Source organism: Schistocerca piceifrons, chromosome 1 (assembly GCF_021461385.2).
Source record: "Schistocerca piceifrons isolate TAMUIC-IGC-003096 chromosome 1, iqSchPice1.1, whole genome shotgun sequence".
Taxonomy (NCBI): Eukaryota; Metazoa; Arthropoda; class Insecta; order Orthoptera; family Acrididae; genus Schistocerca; species Schistocerca piceifrons.
This window is the reverse complement of record NC_060138.1, coordinates 1,054,671,810-1,054,695,019: the sequence shown is the minus strand read 5'-3', so window position 1 is coordinate 1,054,695,019 and position 23,210 is coordinate 1,054,671,810. Positions and strand designations below refer to the sequence as shown.

General features: G+C 37.7%; 1 protein-coding gene across 1 annotated transcript in view; it reads right to left on the bottom strand.

Annotated features, from left to right (window-relative positions):
• Positions 1 to 5,112: 5,112 nt before the first annotated feature.
• The window catches only part of LOC124742567 (receptor-type guanylate cyclase Gyc76C-like), a 376,341-nt gene continuing 358,243 nt past the window's right edge, over positions 5,113 to 23,210 (bottom strand). Inside the window, exons 20-21 of the mRNA XM_047248805.1 lie at positions 12,362 to 12,618; positions 5,113 to 10,119 (exon numbers count right to left, since the gene is read on the bottom strand). Coding sequence (XP_047104761.1) covers positions 9,073 to 10,119; positions 12,362 to 12,618 — 1,304 coding nt within the window. The 3' untranslated portion in view covers positions 5,113 to 9,072. The remainder of the gene's footprint in view (positions 10,120 to 12,361; positions 12,619 to 23,210) is intronic.

The following is a 23,210-nucleotide window of genomic DNA, read 5'->3' as shown; positions in this document are numbered from 1 at the left end:
AAACGTAGTAGGTGAATATGGATTGGGGCTACAAAATGAAAGAGGAAGCCGCCTGATAGAATTTTGCACAGAGCACAACTTAATCATAGCTAACACTTGGTTTAAGAATCATGATAGAAGGTTGTATACATCGAAGAACCCTGGAGATACTAAAAGGTATCAGATGGATTATATAATGGTAAGACAGAGATTTAGGAACAAGGTTTTAAATTGTAAGACATTTCCAGGGGCAGATGTGGACTCCGACCGCAATCTATTGGTTATGACCTGTAGATTAAAACTGAAGAAACTGCAAAAAGGTGGGAATTTAAGGAGATGGGACCTGGATAAACTGAAAGAACCAGAGGTTGTACAGAGTTTCAGGGAGAGCATAAGGGAACAATTGAAAGGAATGGGGGAAAGAAATACAGTAGAAGAAGAATGGGTAGCTCTGAGGGATGAAGTAGTGAAGGCAGCAGAGGATCAAGTAGGTAAAAAGAAGAGGGTTAGTAGAAATCCTTGGGTAACAGAAGAAATATTGAATTTAATTGATGAAAGGAGAAAATATAAAAATGCAGTAAATGAAGCAGGCAAAAAGGAATACAAACATCTCAAAAATGAGATCGACAGGAAGTGCAAAATGGCTAAGCAGGGATGGCTAGAGGACAAATGTAAGGATGTAGAGGCTTATCTCACTAGGGGTAAGATAGATACTGCCTACAGGAAAATTAAACAGACCTTTGGAGATAAGAGAACCACATGTATGAACATCAAGAGCTCAGATGGAAACCCAGTTCTAAGCAAAGAAGGGAAAGCAGAAAGGTGGAAGGAGTATATAGAGGGTCTATATAAGGGCGATGCACTTGAGGACAATATTATGGAAATGGAAGAGGATGTAGATGACGATGAAATGGGAGATACGATACTGCGTGAAGAGTTTGACAGAGCACTGAAGGACCTGAGTCGAAACAAGGCCCCCGGAGTAGACAACATTCCATTGGAACTACTGACGGCCTTGGGAGAGCCAGTCCTGACAAAACTCTACCATCTGGTGAGCAAGATGTATGAAACAGGCGAAATACCCTCAGACTTCAAGAAGAATATAATAATTCTAATCCCAAGAAAGCAGGTGTTGACAGATGTGAAAATTACCGAACAATCAGTTTAATAAGCCACAGCTGCAAAGTACTAACACGAATTCTTTACAGACGAATGGAAAAACTAGTAGAAGCCGACATCGGGGAAGATCAGTTTGGATTCCGTAGAAATACTGGAACACGTGAGGCAATACTGACCTTACGACTTATCTTAGAAGAAAGATTAAGGAAAGGCAAACCTACGTTTCTAGCATTTGTAGACTTAGAGAAAGCTTTTGACAATGTTGACTGGAATACTCTCTTTCAAATTCTAAAGGTGGCAGGGGTAAAATACAGGGAGCGAAAGGCTATTTACAGCTTGTACAGAAACCAGATGGCAGTTATATAAGAGTTGAGGGTCATGAAAGGGAAGCAGTGGTTGGGAAGGAGTAAGACAGGGTTGTAGCCTCTCCCCGATGTTATTCAATCTCTATATTGAGCAAGCAGTAAAGGAAACAAAAGAAAAATTTGGAGTAGGTATTAAAATCCATGGAGAAGAAATAAAAACTTTGAGGTTCGCCGATGACATTGTAATTCTGTCAGAGACAGCAAAGGACTTGGAAGAGCAGTTGAACGGAATGGATGGTGTCTTGAAGGGAGGATATAAGATGAACATCAACAAAAGCAAAACGAGGATAATGGAATGTAGTCGAGTTAAGTCGGGTGATGCTGAGGGTATTAGATTAGGAAATGAGACACTTAAAGTAGTAAAGGAGTTTTGCTATTTGGGGAGTAAAATAACTGATGATGGACAAAGTAGAGAGGATATAAAATGTAGACTGGCAATGGCAAGGAAAGCGTTTCTGAAGAAGAGAAATTGGTTAACATTGAGTATAGATTTAAGTGTCAGGAAGTTATTTCTGAAAGTATTTGTATGGGGTGTAGCCATGTATGGAAGTGAAACATGGACGGTAAATAGTTTGGACAAGAAGAGAATAGAAGCTTTCGAAATGTGGTGCTACAGAAGAATGCTGAAGATTAGATGGGTAGATCACATAAATAATGAGGAAGTATTGAATAGGATTGGGGAGAAGAGAAGTTTGTGGCACAACTTGACCAGAAGAAGGGATCGGTTGGTAGGACATGTTCTGAGGCATCAAGGGATCACCAATTTAGTATTGGAGGACAGCGTGGAGGGTAAAAATCATAGGGGGAGACCAAGAGATGAATACACTAAGCAGATTCAGAAGGATGTAGGTTGCAGTAGGTACTGGGAGATGAAGAAGCTTGCACAGGATAGAGTAGCATGGAGAGCTGCATCAAACCAGTCTCAGGACTGAAGACCACAACAACAACAATAACAATGAACAAGTTTTCTGAAGCTGTCATGGAAGAAGTCAATGCTCTATTTCTGCAACCACGGTCTCACAGTTCTCGCAACATCTTCATCAGAAGCATAATGATGTCTCCGCAAATCGTCTTTCATTATCAGGAACAGATGGAAGTCAGGCGGTGCTAAATCTGGACTGTATGGAGGATGCTGTACGGTGGTGAGATTCAGTCTCTGAAGTTCTGCTGTGGTGGCATGTGAAGTGTGTGGTTTGGCATTGTCATGCGGCAGGAAAACATTTCCCTTTTCCTTTCAGAACCTTGTTAGCCGTTGTTTCAGAGTTCGCAGCATTGTGATGTAAAGCTCTTAATTTATTCTTGTTCTACAATGAAGGAAATCAATGAGGATAACATCATCTGCATCCCAGAGCACTGTGACCATGATTTTTCCAGATGAGAGCAGCGTCTTGAATTTCTTTTTCTGGGGCAAGTCTTTGTGTCGATTTCCATAGACTGAGGTTTCGTCGCCATGTCGTAATGGTGTACCCACATTTCATCTACTGTCATAATTGAATGGAGAAAGGCATTACCTTCATTCTCATAGTGCAAGAGGAGTTCCTGGCAAATTTCAAGTCTGTGGACTTTAATTTCAGGAGTCAGCGTCTGCGGTACCAATCGTGCACAGATTTTCCGATAGCCAAGCAAAGCAATAATGTGACCCACATGTTCTTGTGAAATGCTGATTGTGGTTGCAATTTCTCTCTGAGTGATACAACGATCGTCCTTAATCAATCTTTCAACATTTTGCTTGTGAAACTCGGTGGTCGCTGTCATAGGACGTTCAACTCTTTGTTTGTCACGCAGGCCAGATGTTCCTGCCTCAATGTCTTTAAACTTACTTACCCAAAGACACACAGTACTCTCATCAACGCAATCACCATAAACTGCTTTCATTTTCTGATGAATCTCCTTTGCGGTGACACCTTCTGCTGTCAAGAATTCAGTGACTGCATGTTGCTTAAATCGCATTGACCGACTGTCAGCACAGGATTCCATACTTCACACTGTAAGAACACAGCCGTTCAATGCTAAGGCTTTCCACCAACTGGAGCTGTAGAGAAGAGGCTACGGAACAAGCCAGTACCTGCCGCATACCAATGCTGCCAGCTGTTGAAGTGTTACGAAGGTGGAGGCATTAATTTTCAGTCAACCCTCATAGTAACCTAGATGAGTCAAATATGCTGGTAAAAACAAAAGAAAATTTGTAGAGTTCTGTATTGCCTACTTGCTGAATATCAGTATTGTGAATGTTGGGCATTCTGATGTTTGCAGTCGCTTTTGGAAGTTAACAGAAACCAGGCATTTCAGGTAAAAACTCATACAATTGTGATGCAAATGAATTGATTAATTAATTTTTGAGAAGCTTTGTGGATGACAAATTCAGAAACTCTTCAAGACAGATAAAATTAGTTACTGTCTCTTCCAAATCACAGCAATTATAAAATAGAATTATCTGTGAACACAGAGTATTTGTTAGAGAATATGAAAGTGGAATCAGTTGTTGCACCTTACCAAGGAATTGATATTTATCTAAGTTTTAGCAACTTCCCCAAAAGAGGCTTTAGTAATTCAAGAAAAAATTTAAATTTTTAAACACTTGGAAACTAAATATTCAGTAATTAAGATTCAAAAACAGTCAGTCAGATAAAAGGATACGATACTCTGGCATACTACCTGTTGTACTGCTGGTCCAAGTGCACTTAACTTATTCATCATGTCAGACTGATACCATTAAGATGATGTTCATGAATGTGGAACAACAGGAATAAACATAAAGAAAAATGAATAACTCTTAGAAACTTAATATGCTCACTATATTAAGAATGGATTATCACAATACTGCTTATAAGTTGCCGAAATGTAACCTAGTAAAGTAAAAGGAAAGCCACTACTGTGTGTGGGTGTAGAGGGGAAGAAGGGAGAGAGGGAGGAGGGGACAGCAGCAGCAAACATCTTCTTCTTCAATTATATTTGACTACCACAGTGTACCTTCTATTGGTTGCTTAAAATTTACACTCTTCCACTGATAGTTTTAAAAGAAAATATCTTCAGCTATTAAAGGGACCTGTTTACAATACACTACTGTTTGGCATGTATTTTTACAATGAACATTGCTACTTGTCTTGTAGCAGAATGGATTTTTTAATTTTTTAATCTTAATATTCATGTGGCATTTAGGAGTGGCTAATGAGATAAACTTTTTTTTAAACTGGTAATTATTCCCAATTTGTTGCTTTAAATAAGACAGCTTGTTGAATGCCTTTGCCTCCTTGTCTATAGAATTCAGAAGGAGTTATTATATACTCTGTTCCAAAGCCTCCCTGACAGTTATTTTTGTGTTCAGTATTGCAATTAACTGATGTTACAGTTATGCTGAAGAACGTAAGTTAGGAGACAACCAGGTGGATATTAACTACTTTAAGTGACATTAGTACAAGAATTTGAGGAAGTTTTCAATGACAATAGTGAATACATGTTTTGCTGTTCATTTTGGTAATGAGGCTTTGATGACAACTTGTAATTATTACATTACTAAAAGAGTCACAGTTGTCATCTTATCGTCATTACACATTATGGAATGGAAAGAATGGCTGTATGAAAACATAATAATAGGAAACAACTGTTATGCAGTTCAGTGAAATGCAGAACGCAGATCTGAAAAACTCAATATCTTAAAGCTTTAAATATTTATTTCTCTGCATTTTGATTCTCAACAGCATATAACACATCAACTACAATATATTTGTACTGTGTAACATGGTGAAATGCTTGAACCACTAAGGCCTCTGACTATAAAAATCATCTTACACCTCTCTGATTATTTTCAGATTGAAATACGAAATTTTTGATTATAAGCCTAAAATTACCTTCTGTTTTCTTTATCACAGTGCAAAGATGAACATTGAACAGCTTTGTGCAAATATAAATAAAATCAAACACAAAGCTTATACTTTGTCATACACACACTTCACATATTATTATTTATAATTTACCCACAAAATGAAATATTATAAAAACATTATCAACAAATAAGATCAATCATTTCACAATCACTCACTGCACACCAGTTACAAAATTTTCTAACTTGCCTATAACTTAAAATTTGTCTGGTAGTTTCAAAATAATTAATTTTAACAATTTTTTAGAAGATCTGAGCTATTTTTTAAAAGGCTAACAATCAGTTTCCAACACAAATGATGGGAAATAGCATAACATTTGGTACAGAGTAGATTACTTAAAAGGAATCAAACACATTTTCAAATAGGCACAGTGCAACTGTCACAGGTAAGCTTTCTGTTTTTAACACACAAATTTCATTAACTGTACAAACATACGTGAAATACAGATTCTCGCAAAAATCTAACACACATTCACAAATACCGGCATCGTTTCATGTCCTTAGAGTGGCATTTTCAATGAAGGAATGTGTATCTACACAGTCAGCACACAGTCTCATAGATACAAAATATGGGATACACAATTGTTTCTAATTCAAAATCAGTTCATGTTTTACATTTCAGTTATCCAAAGAATTCAACTGATGCAAATTTTATTTGAGGCTGAATATTCTGAAAACATAAATATGTGCCTTATAATTAATTCAGTATGCTGCACATCACTTTTTTCAGTAATTTTGTGTTCAAAAATATTATTAAACAGGGCTTTGAGGATTTTGGTTTGAGAAGCTGTTTCAGAATATATCCCAGTTAAAAATCTGAAATCTTTCCAAAAATGCAATTTTGCTGACACCATAACACCTAATTTATCTTCTACTGATAATTAACAAAAATCTTCAGGTTTAAGTACATGATACAGAATGAAATACAGATAATGACAATTTCCTAGAAATTGCTTCTGCAACACATTTTCACGACATTTCCACAGTGTCAGTGAGATTATACCAATGTATTGTGCTGAGAGAAACGAAACAGTTGAAATACATTTGTCATACCAAATGTTATCCGAAGTATCCACAGCATGATTATAAATACTGACAGATATAAAATTAAACAACAGCTTCAGAATTTCGATCTGTGTTGCAGATTCGTACAGTACCATAGTACTCTTACATACACCCATCACACAAAGAATAAATGACTAGATTAATATCATATGTTCAATTATAAAACTGTGGCAATCATTTCACAGTACCAGAATCCTGATTTGATTATTTGCATGATTCCTAAGTGTACTGTAAAATTTGGCAGATAACAGAATGAAAAATTTATAACTCATTTGGTGGTTTGAAGACACGTGATGCATGAAACTTTTTTTTCTTTTCACTGTTTATCACAGAAGAAACATCATTACGAAGATTGGTGGTATGCAAAAACAATATGATTATGATTATGAATGAACTTCTGAAAACAGCATAGCCATAATTTATTTTATAACTGAGTGAAGTAGAGAATTTGACTCTAAAGCTTATGATTCCATAATTAATAGAATTATGGTATAAGATGACAGTATTCTGGTTGCTTCAAAGACATGGGAAGAACATCTGCAAACAGTAGATGAAATGCTAATCAAATATGAGTCATTATAAACCTAGAAAACTGGAAATCAGATTTAAGAAAATTAAATTCACAAACCACTTGATTTTAGGTTTAGGTTTAATTTTAAAAGCTTTTAATCTTAGAGCTAAAATCACATGCAACTGTTGCAATGTATCTACTGCTGTTGCAGTTGTATTGAAGAAAGTCATAACACCAGACAGTTGTAGGGCAATGTACCTGCATAGAATCATACTTGATGCAAGGAATGGCTGTTGACCATCAAGATAATGAAATGTAACTTATTGTGCATAAATTAGCAAAAACAAGAAATATATTTAGAGTAAACATTTGGTGGTCAATCATTGAAAGCAGTTTTGACCATAAAATAGTTAGAAGTATGTGTACAGACTGATTTAAAGTGAAATGGCCATATCAGAACAGTGGCTACATCATTTTTAAAAAGTATCTAAACAATTGTATGTGTTCCTCTGATTAGATGGAACTTTTCTGAAGTTTTCACAAAAATTACGCATTGTTCAGTCTGCGGCAGAAAATGGCACAGTGCTTTTGAGTGGACTTTTACCTTATACTTGGCAGTGACTTAATGGTTTTCACAATTATGAAATTTTAAAAAAAAATATTTGTAAGCACCTGGAATGAGGGCACCAGAAGAACTGGCAGACTGACTGGCCTCTGAATCTGCATGGCTGGTACCTAATGCTTACTCAACTTATGAGAACTTTGAAGCATTAGTTAGAAAATTATTGCCACTCAAAGTAACTAACATCAGGTGCTAAACTGGGTGCAGAACTGCAACTTAATAACATAAAGTAATGTAAAAAACAGCAACATAAGAACACAGTCATCAGATGTGTTATCTAGAACTGTTGATTGTCAAAGATAGCAAATCATAAGTGAGGGTCTATTTCAAATGATGGACCACCAATAAGATTTTCTGACATAACTTAATGGTGCAGTTAGATGATAGGTAGAAATATAAACCAAAGAAAAGCTAGGAAACTATGTCTTCACAACAACAACAAAAAGCATTCAGCTTACACTGTACAAAATTTTGAAAATTTTCGGAACATCTTGTGGTATGTGGTTTCAAAAAATGCAAAGTAGTAGTGAAATTTACAAAACCACTCACGCTTCATAATAACAGCAGATTTGAATATAATGGATAAATAAAGTTTAGAATCACTTTGAGCAATGAAAACAGACATATGGGTTTCAGTTAAATGACACTTGAAGCACAGAACTAGGTATGTAATGTTGTTGGATAAAACAGTGTTCCTTGAAAATTGCCAACAAAATTTAACTAGATGTTAATCAACAGACACAGCAAGTGCTATGTGATTCATCTGTTTTTCCGTGAATTGACAAACTGGTCAGGTTCTGTTGCTAATTTTATGTCCATTGCAACACATAGCAGAAAGGAGCTGTTCTTCACATACAAGAAACGTTTTTGTAAAAAAAATGCCTTTATACCTGAGGAAACATTTGTTATATTTCTTAAAAATGTCAAGGTTTATCAACCTTTAGTCTTCAGTTCTTTTTTTACAAACAAACAAAAAAGTGTTGTGTGATTTGTATTACATTCTAATCAATTCAAAAAACATTTAAATCACTCATTCTCTTTCACACAATCTCTATTATGTACAACATGTCAAATAATTATTTATCTACTGTACTTGGCACCTTAAAATTATGTTTTATACTAAAATTTATTTTCACAGCCATGCAGACATTATGTCTGTTTAATTAATATTTGTTGCTTGTTTTCGTGTTTAAAATAATATGTGCTTAAAGGCATCTGAAAGTAATGGTCAACAATCTATTGCAATTAATAACACTATATTTAAACTAAACATTCACCTGCAGATGGTGTTGGCACACTTACAACAACTGCCTCTGAGCACCTTTACTTTAAATTACAAATTATATTTTTTGTTTGATTTCTTAAAAAATAAAACAATGCCAGTATTTTATTACCAGCATTTGTATAGTCAGTATTCATTTTAGCAACATTTAAGAGGTATATATGTTAAGATACTACACTACCTATAGGTAGTTATATATGTACACATGTTGACAGCTTAGACTGAAACTGAATAGCAGAAGGCAATTTATCAGACTATGCTTTCTTTTTCTGATTGTAGATCACTATAACCACTGTGAATGCCTTTTCTCAATGATGCATCACTTGTTCTGAGACCATTTCCATTGAACAATCCTGCAAGCCAACTACGTATAGAATTACGAGCTAGTGTTTTCTTACTATGTCCATTAACATTAGCATCATTTCCTGGCATTTCTTCCAACGAGCGCCATCGTTTATCAGGATGGAAATCAGGAAGCGGTTCAGCCCCACTTTTCCCCCTTCTCAGCTGACGTTTCACAGTAATAGTCTCATCAATATCTGAAAAATTTTGCAGAAGAGGTGTCTGAATGTCATCAGTGCTGCTACCCCCACACACATTGTTACTCTGTGGGGAAAGAAGAATAGCATCACCATTTGGGAAATTGTTATTTACAGCATGGCAGCGCTCTGAGGAGAACTGCATGGCAGGAACTAATTTACCACTGCAACCCACACAGTTTTCAAGAGATCGAGAGCTTCTCTTAGGTACTTGCAAGTTCAGTTGTAGATGCCCAACATTTGTTGAGTCATAGTCTGGCAGAGGGTCTAATGATCTAGCCTCTCTAAGAGTCTGAGGGAATGTACTGCGACTATTATCTTCTAGAAACTTATTACCACTAGTAGTCTCCACAGTAGATAATGCTCTCTGACTTTGGTTGATTGATGTTTTGTTAACACAGTTTTCGTTGCAATCCTCCACTGAGAGTACTGACTGACTTTCAAGAGCTGATGCACTCAACGTAGTTCTAGATTCACTTACATCGTTTATATAGAGTGGGGACAGTTCTGCACGTTTTGACCCACTGCGCTGGCTATGATTTGCTACAGGACTAGAGTTATTAGCAGCATTACATACTGCAAAGGCACGAAGAGTAGATGCACTTTCAACATCTAAGCTATTTTCTCTTGGTATGCTGGACTGACGTCTGCTGCCTGGTCCAAAACCACCACAGATTGAAGGTTGTCGAGAGTCTGTGTTCATCTTAGGGCTACGCCTCGGTCGACAGAAAAGTGGTGGTAATTCAGTAAGATCAACCTGAAACAAAGTCCCAAATGTAGTCATAGATAAATTACTTGAAACAAACAAATGTATTTATATTACAACATCAGCACACAAATGTACCTACTCCAAATGTGTGAAAATAAGCACTTAAATTAAAAAAAAGGTGGTTGCTTAAAAAGTAGTGAAATTCTCTTTGTTTATAGTGTCTAACTTGATGTATAAGTGAGATTTTATACTGCAATAAATGCCATCACAATCTTTGGGAAGTCTCTCTTTGTATTTTATTTCATGAAAGAGTCATTTCAGAGGCTACCTTCTGCACTGTTTGGTCATGTGTGTGCAATAGCAATTCAAATACAACAGTATGTAATCTAAAGCCTGAAAGAATATGCTTCACATCTCCTGCTTCATTTACTACCGGATTTATTGGACAATGAATTAGGATTTATTGAAGGACCACTAGGCACTGTGTTTGCTAGAGACATAATGGATTACATTATCAGAATAGAGACAAAAATATGTGACTGGCTATTCTGGTAGAGGAACATGATAGCAACTTAGGCCCCAGCTGAACTGAATTGAACTGATCAGAATGAACTTTGGAATAATCATCACACATCGTAAAAGCAACATTCATCTGATGTTTACTTTAATCTCATTATGAGTGATTCAACAAAATCAATTAGGAAATCTGACATTCTGAAAATTTTTTGTTGAAGTGGCACCTTATTACATCAGCAAAATAAGTGAAGGGGTAGACTGAAGATGTCTGGCTGTTTTGAGATGAGCTTTTATGTAAATGGCATGAGGAGGACTTTCACCAGAATCAGTAGGGAAAGGAGTATGTGAACAACACTAACTAGAAGAAATATTAAGAAATCAGGTAATAAATTCCATGGTAACAGAGGGAGTTGCAATGAACAAAAACTGTGGAAAAAGACAGAGATCAGAATACACCCAACAAATAACTGACATTTGGGGTAAGTGCTACTTTGAGATGAAGAGAGTGGCACAGTAGTGGAAGCTCTGGCAGGCAACATCAAACCTGTCAGAAGGCTGAGGGGGGAAAAGGGTGTAGGGAACATTATGGCACTGCTTTCTGTACCTAATAATGAGTTAGTGCATCAATTTTTGACTATGGTGAGTAAGACACATCACTGATGTGATTAGTGATGTGAATACAAAACAAAACTTTCGTTCAGATAGACTTAGCTTAATTATTCACTACTGGGACCAGTCATATTATATAACTCTTTGTGAACAGTTATTGTGTCGAATCACATCTGTTACATTGACTTTACAGACTGCAAGTTATCTCACAGCATAATTACAATGTGTGGTACAAATTCCTTATTTCCAGTATGAGTATCAGATGCCTAAGGCAGCATAGGATGCTTATTTATAAGGAGTAAGGTGATATAATTTTTGACTGACCAAGAAATTGAAGGCTATCATCCTGTTCACATGGGGACCTGCTGTCAATCCTTTGGAAAGACAACTTCAGTATCTTCTTCCTTTCAGGTTTCCATCATGCTAAGGATGTCATAAGTTTTTAACAAAGAGGAAAAGAATACCATTATAGTGCAGCTGAAAGATTTTTTTAATTTCAGTTTCTTAATAAAGTGAAGAGGTAAATAAAGTGGGTTTGAAACAGGTGCCATATTGTATAATAGGGCGTTAAAATCAGTGCAAGCAGTGGATGCATATGAGAAGATCACAAGCTGCTTCCACTGGAACTATTATTCTGTTCACCAGGAAACAGAAAAAGCAAAACACATTAGAAAAATAAATCAGTGTGATCCTCGAGAAAGCAGATTACCCTGTTCTACAGATGTGGTCATGTATGGAATACACTGTGGTGTGTACTAGTCATCAAAAGAAAATCTTTCTATGCAGAACTGGTATTAAAAGCTTGTCAGTACTTCATCATTATCTGTTGTGAACCATATGCATAAGTTATGAATAGAAAACAGTATTTATAAAAAAATGAGTGCTAATGCTAGTAAAATATGCACAATAGCATAACTACAACAGAAAATTTCAGTTTATTGGCTAAACACAAGTAAACTGAAGTTTATTTGAAGATGATATTACTTAGATCATAATCACTGTAGATACTGTTCAACAATGTAGATTCATAATTCATGTAACAAATGCACAAAAATCACATGACACACTACTTCCTGTCTCAGGTTGCAAAAATGTGCAATACACCAAATCAGCCAATAAGGGAACTACCATCATAATATTTCAAACACAAATGAAAGTGTCTTACCTCTCGTTTCTGAATGGCTTTATCTGTTGCTCCTACCAGCCAGAATGTTCTTACTTCGCCTTTTCCTTTCATGTAAACCATGCCTCTTTCTTCAATGATGTATCCGCCTAGCTTCTCAAGAGCTTCATGACATTGCATACTAATGTGTATTTTGAGAGGTTCCCCATTGGACTCCATACGTGATGCCGTATTAACTGTGTCACCAAATAGACAGTAACGTGGCATAGTGAGTCCCACAACACCTGCCACAACAGGACCTGCAAGAAAATTTTTGAATAAGAGATAATGTACCTGTCTGACTGGAAAGTTCTTTTCTTCATAAACACAAGTCACACAAAAGAATAGAAAATGTCCCAAGATACAAGCTGTAGCAAACCAACATTAATGCAAAGTAAACACTGTAAATTAAATGTAAAGATATCAACAATGTCAGAAAAGACAGATTGCTACTTAGCGTAAAGAAGACACATCAAGTTACAGACAGGCACAATTAAAAGACGCTCACACACAATTTTTGGCCACTGCCTTCATCAGTAAAACACACACACAAGCAAGCACATCTCACACACACACAACCGCCAACTACAGGATCTCGGGATAGAATACTGTATCACGTGGGATGCAAACAGCAATCTGGAGGGGTAGGGAAGGAGAAAGGATAGCAATGTACAGGTGAGAAGAGAGACAAACGCTGACAGTGGAGTGTGCAGGGACTAGACTGCCACAGGCACAACATCAGGAGGTTGTGGGGCAGGGAAGTGGGGAAAAAGGGAGCAATAAAGAAAAGGAGCAGGGAAAGATGGGTGGACACATGGCAGAGGGCTGCAAGTAAGCCCCCTCCATATTGCTGCTTGCATCTCACGTGATGCTGCATTCCAGCCCGAGATGCTGGAGTTGGCAGTCGTATGTATGTGTGCTTGCTTTGTGTGTGTGTGTGTGTGTGTGTGTGTGTGTGTGTGTGTGTGTGTGTGTGTGTCTTTTATTATGAAGGCTGTGGCCAAAAGCTATATGTGAGTGTCTTTTAATTGTGTCTGTCTACAACTTGACATGTCTTCTTTATGGTAAGTAGCAAACTGTCTTTTTCCTAAATTGTTGATACTCCTAACTGGCGTTTCCATTGTTTGATAAATTAAATGTACTATATTCTTCAATCACTGTAAAAAATAAAGTTTGCAGCAAGTATTTTTAAAGCATCGCCATTGATAAATTCATTCTTTCACATTCATACAATCTGTTCCATAAACTGTATCATGAGGGAAAGCCTTCAGAGATGCGGAACAAGTTAACTTGTACATTACCAGACAATGGGACAGCCAACTGGTTTTCACAGCTGATTTGCCCATTGCTTGGCACCCCCCTCCCCCTTCTTACCAATTTTTTTAGTCAAATCAAACAATCAAATGAAATAGTCCCTGTGGCCACATCAGCTGTATGATTGTTTTTCACTCACACTCCAGGCTTGAGTGGTTTCAGTCAATGTGAAACAACTAGCTGAGCACAAGTCTCTGACGATGACATCAGTTACACGAATGTTGTCACTCAGTCTCCGGATTTGAGTGTTTTCACTTACATACTCATTCAGTCTATTCAGCTATACGTGAACCATGACTAGGTGCCAACTTTTTTTTGGGCATAAATAATGTATTTTATCTCAAAAAGATATAAAAAAAACTATGCTTCTAAAAATTAAGTATTTTCTAAATTTGTGTATTTATTTATATAATAGAGGGAAACATTCCACGTGGGAAAAATGTCTGTGGGAAAAATGGTGTCTGTGTATGTGCGGATGGATATGTGAATGTGTGCGAGTGTATACCTGTCCTTTTTTCCCCCTAAGGTAAGTCTTTCCGCTCCTGGGATTGGAATGACTCCTTACCCTCTCCCTTAAAACCCACATCCTTTCGTCTTTCCCTCTCCTTCCCTCTTTCCTGATGAAGCAACCGTTTGTTGCGAAAGCTTGAATTTTGTGTGTATGTTTGTGTTTGTTTGTGTGTCTATCAACCTGCCAGCGCTTTTGTTTGGTAAGTCTCATCATCTTTGTGTATTTATTTACTTAGATACAAGTTTTCCATACTTCTGTGGTTAAATATAAATTTTTGGTTGGTTTAAAGAGTTTAATAACTGGTGCTACATAGTAAATTTATGTTTAAATAAAAAAAGATTGAAGATCTGTCACTGTCTTCCTGTTGGTTTGCACCCATCACTGATAATTCTCTTTCGGTAAATGCTGAGATGATGTGAACAGAAAGCATATAGGATACAATATTTTTTAATTATTTGTTGACTTAATTGCTTGTTTTTTTAAGCATATACTGTCACTTCTTGGAAGTATTTTTTGTGAAAATATTTGTTATCAACATTAATTTTTTTTCAAATTTCTATTATTAATATTGTTTCAGAACATGAATCATTGGTACAGATACTGTATACTGTAAATTGTATAGAATTTATCTTAGGCTTGCCCTTTGTCCTTCTATTCAGTGGGGTCATCAGCTGCAAGTCTTCAATTATGCCGTCGGGCAGAGACTTCTGACAGGGCCATGTCATTCCTGACTGGGCTTCTGAGCTTTTGCTCAGCTACCTGCACTCGTTTCAACTGTGTACCTCCCAGAATCAGTGCAGCCTTTGGCGTGGTGGCCTTTGGTCACACCAGTAGGTGGGGTGGTGGCATCAGGTGAGTGGCTGCATCCACACTAGTAAATCTCTGCTCTCGCAGTTTTTTCAGGTGCTTCCCTATCTTCTCTCCACAGCCTTTCATTTGAACTCAATGTCGCTTCCACTCATGTCTGTGAACATCTGCACCAGTGACTGGTTTGCTACGGTCTTCGCATTCCAAGCACGGGATGTTTGGAATTCAAATTCTGGTGCGCTAACTGAAGGGTCATTGTCGTTTGGTGATTCGCATGCCCCTGAGCATTCTGGCATTTTGATACAGGCACAAAGTTCACCATTAAGGAAACAATACTCATGAAAATGGACAAGAAACTGAAATAAGAACTATTTATTGGAATTAAATAAAAAAGCAAATATCAGAATGACAATAACAGTGATGACACACAATAAATGAGGGCAGTGAATAATTATGATTTAATAAATACCAAAAAGAGCAATATGCCAGAGGTCATATGTGACCAATTGTCATTCCCAGTGGTTCAGAGACAGGATTAACTATGAAATTTCAGTACCAATGTGTGAATGCGAACAGCACTTCTTCATACCCATGAAATACTATACCTGCTACTTTTCACAGGTTGCTAAATGCAAACAAGTTTGTATGCATGGGTGTCATTTGTGTGAGGGTGGTTTAGTAAGTCTGGTGAAACAGCATAAAGAAATGTTTGTTTCACAAACAACTCACCTTATTTCTTGACATAATCTCCTTTGAGGGATATACACTTGATCAAGTGATCATCCAGCCTTTTCATCCCATCATAAAAATAGGTTCTGTCAATCTCTGCCAAATACTTGTTGACTGCAACCATCACTTCCTCATTTGATGAAAATTTCTTCCCAGAAAGCCAAAGTTTCAAGTTAGGAAACTGGAAGAAATCACTTGGGACTAAGTCTGATGAACATGTTGGATGAGCAACCAGTTCAAAGCTCAATTCATGTACTTTTGCCATTGTTACCACTGATTGTGTAATGGTGCTTTATCCTGGTGAAAGAGTAGTTCTTTGCGTACCAGCTTTGGTCTTCTTTCAGCCAATGCAAGTTTCAAACAAACCAACAACCAAGTATAATCAGACACAATTATGATTCTGCCTTTTTCCAAGTAATCTATAAAGATTATGCCTTGGTAATTCCAAGAAACCTCTTGATGGTATCTTGCAGTAAGGAGGAGGAATTTAATAGTGCTGAAGTTTTCCGTTGCACACGTCCTGTAGGATCATAATCAGTCCTCCTATAGCAGACCATACATCTTATCTTTATACACACCACGAGGTAACAAAACAGTTGCATTACCTTTGTCAGCTTTCAATACCACTACACATGGTTGTGTACCTCCAAGACTGTATGGCCTTCCAAAGATTCATAAAGAGGGTCTTCCTCTGCGTCCAATAGTGAGCAACATTGGAGCTCCTACATATGATTTAGCTAAACATCTTGCTTCCTTACTGAGACCTTTCGTAGGCAAGTGCTCACATCACATACAAAACTCAGCTGATTTTATCAATAGACAGGGGGCTCTTCGTCTTAGCAGTGTAGACCTTCTAGTAAGTTTTGATGTGGTCTCACTTTTTTACAAAAGTTCCTCTTGCAGATTCTTTGACACTGATTGGTAACATTTTTCCTATTGATATCACTGCTTTGTTCAGGCACGCTGTTTCCTCAACTTATTTTATGTTTGATCAAGAATATTTTGAACAGACAGGCGGTGGCGCCATGGGTAGCCTCCTGTCTCCTTTGGTGCCCGCTTGAATCAGCTGCCCTGAAGCCAACAGTTTTTTGGCGGTATGGATGAAACTTTCATAGTGTAGCCTCATGGAGAAGATAAATTAATGGAGTTTCTACATCACCTCAACTCCATTCATAGCAACATCTGGTTCACCATGGAACTACAGAAAGATGGTTGTTTGCCTTTCTTGGATGTCCTGGTTCGAAGGAAGAATTATGGTTCTCTAGGGCATTCAGTTTACCGGAAACCCACTACTGATTTGTACCCGCAAGCATCGAGTTGCCATCACTCATCGCAAACCATGAGTTTGCTTAGAACACTTGTTCATAGAGCTCATGCTGTCTCAGATCTGGATAGCTTACCTCAAGAACTCGCCCATCTAAAGACAGTATTCAGCGAAAATGGGTATTCCATCCAGCAGATTAACAGGGCACTAACAGTCAAAACTAACAAGCAGGAAGTGAATAAAGAGGAGAACATGCCGGAACAATTTTTAGCTTTTCTTCCTTTCGTTGGCAACACTTCGTTTAAAATAGCAAGAATCCTCCGAAAATTTGAGGTAAAAGTGGTTTTCCACCCACCATCGAAGATTGCGGACCTTGTGGGATCAGTTAAGGACAATCTGTTACTACGAAAGGCCGGAATTTACAAGACACCGTGCCAATGTGGTATGGCTTACATAGGTCAAACCACATGCACCGTGAAAGAACGCTGTACTGAACATCAATGTTCCACCCGCCTTTTGCAGCCAAGCAAGTCCACTATTGCTGAACATTGTATTTCTACTGGACATTCAATGGGGTATGAGAAAACAATGATTTTGTCCACAGCAACATCTTTCTGAAACACCATTATTAAAGAATCCGTAGAAATACGACTGGCGGAAAATGTGTTAAGCCGTGACAGCGGCTACCAGCTGGACAGTGCATGGAATCCCACCATCTCCATGATTTGCTCAAATTGAACATGACAGAGTACGTCGACGGCCGTGGCAAACAGCAACGCAGAGGGCGACTGAGTTCTGCTATTCCACCAGCGAGGGCGCTGCCGGTGGGCAGTGTGATTCAACTACCAAGTTTTCGATGCATGCGCAGAATAGTTACTGTATGCTATATATTGCGGAACAGAGTACGTTTTTGCCAGTCTGCGACGGCTCACCTGAAGACGACTGGCAGGTGCCCAGTTGAAATATCATGTGAAGTATTGAACGATGACTGGCTGCAAGCCCGAAATTTGTTTGAACAGTCAATTCGCTGGAAAAAATATTAAAATTCACGTGTGGATAGTTGTCTGCCTATTTCACATTAAAACCATCTTCAACTGTCTGCAGTCTCTGTCAGTCAGCAGACAAGGTCAGCCTGTACCCATTTGTACTGTATGTATCCATTTACATTTCCACCTCACTATCACATTGGAAACAGTGGACCTAGGGATGTTTAGGAGTGTGGAAATCTCATGTACAGATGTATAGCACAAGTGACACCCAATCACCTGACCATGTTCGAAGTCCATGAGTTCCACAGAGCACCCCATTCTGCTCGCTCACGATGTATAATGACTACTGAGGTCACTGATATGGAGTACCTGGCAGTAGGTGACAGTATAATACACCTAATATGAAAAAACTTCTGTTTTTGTGGGTTTCCAGATACTTTTGATCACATAGTGTGGCTACATAAATTTTTAGGTCCTAGACTTAAATGATTTTTAATTTATGAAGATCACGACACTTTTTCATTAAAGCAGTACACAATCTGATGCTATAATTTGGCAATGTTTCTTTCTTCTTCATATAACCCTAAGATAACTTTTGGGCTGAGCTTTGTACACCCAATGATACATCAGCTTAATTAGTTACACTTTAATGGTATCAGGATAAACTTAATTCATAGCAATATATTAATCAGGTGTAAATGATGAAAATAAGAATTAGTCTGGTCAGTACACAATTACTCATGGAGATGCTGAAAAAAGCTGAACTGGCAGATGCTTAAAAATAAGGCCAAACTAACCCATGAAAGCCTACTTACAAAACTTTAAGGACTCACTTTAAGCAAGGAATTTAGGAATGTACTACAACCCCCTATCTACTGCTCCCATAGGAATCACAAAACAAGCCAACACTGTTTACAGTCCATGCACAGGAATTTAATCAACAGTGCACACAGAGGAATTTATGCAATCATTATTCATGTGCTCCATGCACCATATGCAAATGGAATGGGAAGAAGGCCTAACAAGTGATACTAATTTCTGTTAAAAAAAAAGGTCATTTATATCTGCCATGCATTTCACAGTGGTTTGCAGAGCATAGACTTAGATTCAGAAAAGGAAAAATTAATAACGCACTCAGTATTCAAAACTGCAATGGACTGTATCAATTATTTTCATTTGATTGCTTGTGTAGACTGGTTTTATTCAAAAGAAATGAATAAATAATAATCCAAATGATACGTAAAACTACATCTAACAGAACTGATTGTTTTCATTTGGTTGTCTGCAACAACAGTTTCATGTAAAAGAATGAATGAATCATTCAACTTATACATAAAATTACAATTGAATGAGTCAGTTGTTTTCCAACAACTGACTGAATTGATTATTTTCACTCAGCTGTTTCCATCACTATTACCAAATAGAAGCACCCACTTCAGGCCACTTCTGTAAAATATAATGTTAACTAGTTATAACTAACAGTAATCTATGCAATATTAATTACAAGAATTGTTAAGTTATCTTCATTTTATCATTTGCCAATATGATTTACCATTTACTTTTTATTAAGGTGGGATCCCTTGTATGCCTTTATATCCATAACATTTTAGGATGCCAGACTGGACTGACAGCTCAAAAAAATCTTAAGAATATGAGAAGGAGTGAGACGTGTCTATGATTAATGGTCACACACCTGTCTCCACTTTTATAAAGCAATATTATTACCACATACTACAGCTTTTCTGGAAATAGACCTCGAATAATTGACTGACTATAAAGGTACGCTATCTGCTGTATCCTGGGTCTGAAAGTACTCGTCAACACAGTCCACTGGTGACCTCAATATGCTAACTGGCTGATACCATTTGTAAATAAACATAAAGACCAGTATGTACAGGCTGTCATGACAACACATTTAAAAGCTAGCCATGGCCAGGTCCTCAGATAACCATGGCACCAACATAAACACCAGTGGCACTCACATCACCACCTCTGGCATGACAGTCACGTAACTTTTTGCTTATGCCAATCATGCATCCACTAGAGCACAGAACAAGTATCCATCTGCCCAGCAAGAGGCTGGTTGTTCACAGAGCAGTATGATGAGGAGCAGGCAAGCTTTCACCACGAGAAGCCATCACTAGTCATTGACTGTAATGTTTTTTTTCCCTTTCTTTCTTTTTCTTCAGAAACAGTGCATAGCCAAGTTGCATTCAGTATCTGCATGAACTTCCAGATTAGTTACAGTCAGTGAACTATGTACTGTGGGACTTAGACACTCAATGTTACTCTGGTGCTGAATTGATAAGAGAACTTTGCTAGCCCACTATGGAACTTTGTTTAAGAACTTTATTTCTCTGTGAATCATTCCTATTGCTGCAGACTTGTATCCCCTTTCTTGTTGTTGTTAGTTCTTTATTGTCTGTTCAGTGGCATAATAAAAATGCCAAGAAGATATCTTAGTGACTTTTCTATTCTATTACTGAGTGTGATATTGAATGGATATCCTTCTGTATATTGGTCTAAGTGACAATTTACAAACAGGGAATACCAGACACAACATGTGATAGTTCTTATTTTGTCAGCTCATGTGTGCTTCAACAGTTTGACAATAATATTTATCAGGAAATCTATGGAAATGTCTACAATTTTGTGTATTTTGAACATCAGTTCAAATTGCTTTCTTTTCCTATACCTTCCATTCATTTAACAGCTCCAAATGTGTCTGCTGTCCTGTTCAGGATAAAGTTGTTGCAACTGCGTCACAAAAATGCAAGGATGAGCCAGAACTGCTCATGGTTGACACAAGCTGGCTGCATCAGGTGTTTGCCATCATGCACACTAACCAATAGGCAAAATTCTGGAAACAGTGTGACATGCATGACTGTCAGTCAGGAAAAAGCAATGTGAGTGGAGCCACCATACAATGCAGAAGTGTTTCTTTAGAGTCTATTTTTGCAAGCTGTGGTCCACATGGGTCTAACCCAACATGAGCTCCTTATTGAGCCCAACATGAGCTCCTTACCGATGCGTACAAAAGTTTGTTTGGTGTTCTCCATTCATTTTCAATTCTGTCTTGCTGCCTCTATGAAATAGATGGCACCCCACGATCATGATGAAAGTTTGTCTAGTTCCAGACATGCATTCATTGTCCTCTCACAACCACACAATCAGTTGATGAACTCGTCACTGAGGAGTGAACAAGGTTTGTTCAAATAATTCCGGAACTTCACTTACAAAACTTTTCTACACTTACCTTTTACTTATCGTGCATGGTCTCCTTTCTTGTACGTCTCTTGCTGGATCGCACAAAGCAGTGTCTGCAAATCTTCTTTTATCTCATCTAGCATTGAAAATCTTCGTATTTTTCAAGGGGGGTTTTCAACTTTGGAAATAAAAAAAAAAAAGGTTCGCAGGAGCCAAGTCTGGAAAGTACAGAGGATGGGACAGCACTATGATTTCGTTTTTTTCGTAATAGTCATGTACCAACAATTGACATTCCTGACATGAGCATCAGCAGTAGACATCGAAGGGTGTCCTGAATGAGGGCATTTTTAAACCAAGTGAACAATTCGTAACACCATGTATGGCTTAAGCACTCATCACTGGAGGCCTTCTGCATTATTTGGTGTGTCTCTGTAAAGGTTTTCTTGAGTTTCATGCAAAATTTAATGCAGATGCGTTGCTCCTCTAACTCTGCCATCTCAAAATTCGCAAACTGTGTGACACAAAATTCTAGTCAATGCAGCACTGAACATTAACTAACAGACATACAACAGTGAAACTTCCAGCAGTTAGACATTAAACAAAAGTGTGTGCCAGGAACGCCAGCCGCATTTTGCTCCAACACACCATTGGTGACATTACAAATGTTCCGGAATTTTTTGAACAGAACTCGTATACCCTCCAAAACAATGCTTGAACAGAACTTGTGCTAATGCTTATTATAGCAGTCATGTGATCATCAGTGTGGAAATGTTACAAATAGAAATCACTGTCAGTTGGTCAAGCACCCACTTGTGGCAAATAAAATGCAATACTTGTCAAAAATGCACTTCATCAATCACCATCACCATAGCCTACATTTAGAACATAGTGCATGGGTGCGGCAGTAAAGTCTGCTCACTGCCTTTCTTGTAAATGGAGAAACCATGCATTCTGACTTCAAAGTCATTCTATTCTCTGTAATTAAACACTGACAGTATTCTTGGATCACCCGCTTCTTCCTGATAAAATTATTCCTTTTATTTATTACGTCATGCTAAGGGCAACTATTCAAACTTTTGATGTACTCCTGGCATGCTCTTATCTTCACACTGTTGACCCATCTCCCTTTCCTAGATTTATGCAATAAATTTTTATTTCAGTGAAATTAATAACTCTTCTTGTGTGCATAGTATTTTTTTCTGAGCCTTTCATATATGATTATTTTGCTAATTTAAATCTCCTGTTATTTTTGTTCCTAAGAGACTGGTGGCTCCATACCCTCTACATTGCAGCATTACACACACACACACACACACACACACACACACACACACACACACACACACACACACACAGACATACAGAGAGAGAGAGAGAGAGAGAGAGAGAGAGGGGGGGGGGGGAGGGAGGGGTGGAGGGGGAGGCACAGAAGAGGGAGGGGCAATTTACTTTACTGGTTTTGTAGTGTAAGTATGTCTGAGACTGTAATAGCCTTTTTTATATGCCTATCTGCTGCTCAGTGTCTCCCATACTTCATAAGTAATATCCTATTCTGGTAGATGGCTGTTATATTCCATCCTGGGAAGTCCTAGAGAGATTAACATGCATGGCTACAATCTCCTCCTGGCTAACAATGTTGTCCTGGCACAGCAGCTCAGCAGGGGTCACGACACTGTAGACAGCCAGGACAACTTAGCTATTTTTAAGAGTATGTGGAAGTGGGGAGTGTTTCTTACTTATTTTCCAATAAAAGCTCTAAAAAACAGAAAAGCACCAAAGGACTTAGTAGGCAACAGGTATCAAAGTCATTTGTAAATAGTAGTGCAAGACAAACAATAGTTCACAGTCGGCTTGGAGTCCAGGCAGTGAATACACATAAGAGCAAAACTCACTGCACATGAAGAAGACAGCTGGGTCAGTCATCAAAATACAACTCAGCAAAACACCCAGAGGCACATCATTTAAGAATATAAATTAATTTATACTAATATGTCCTCCACTGACCTTACAAAATTAATGTCATCTAAATTA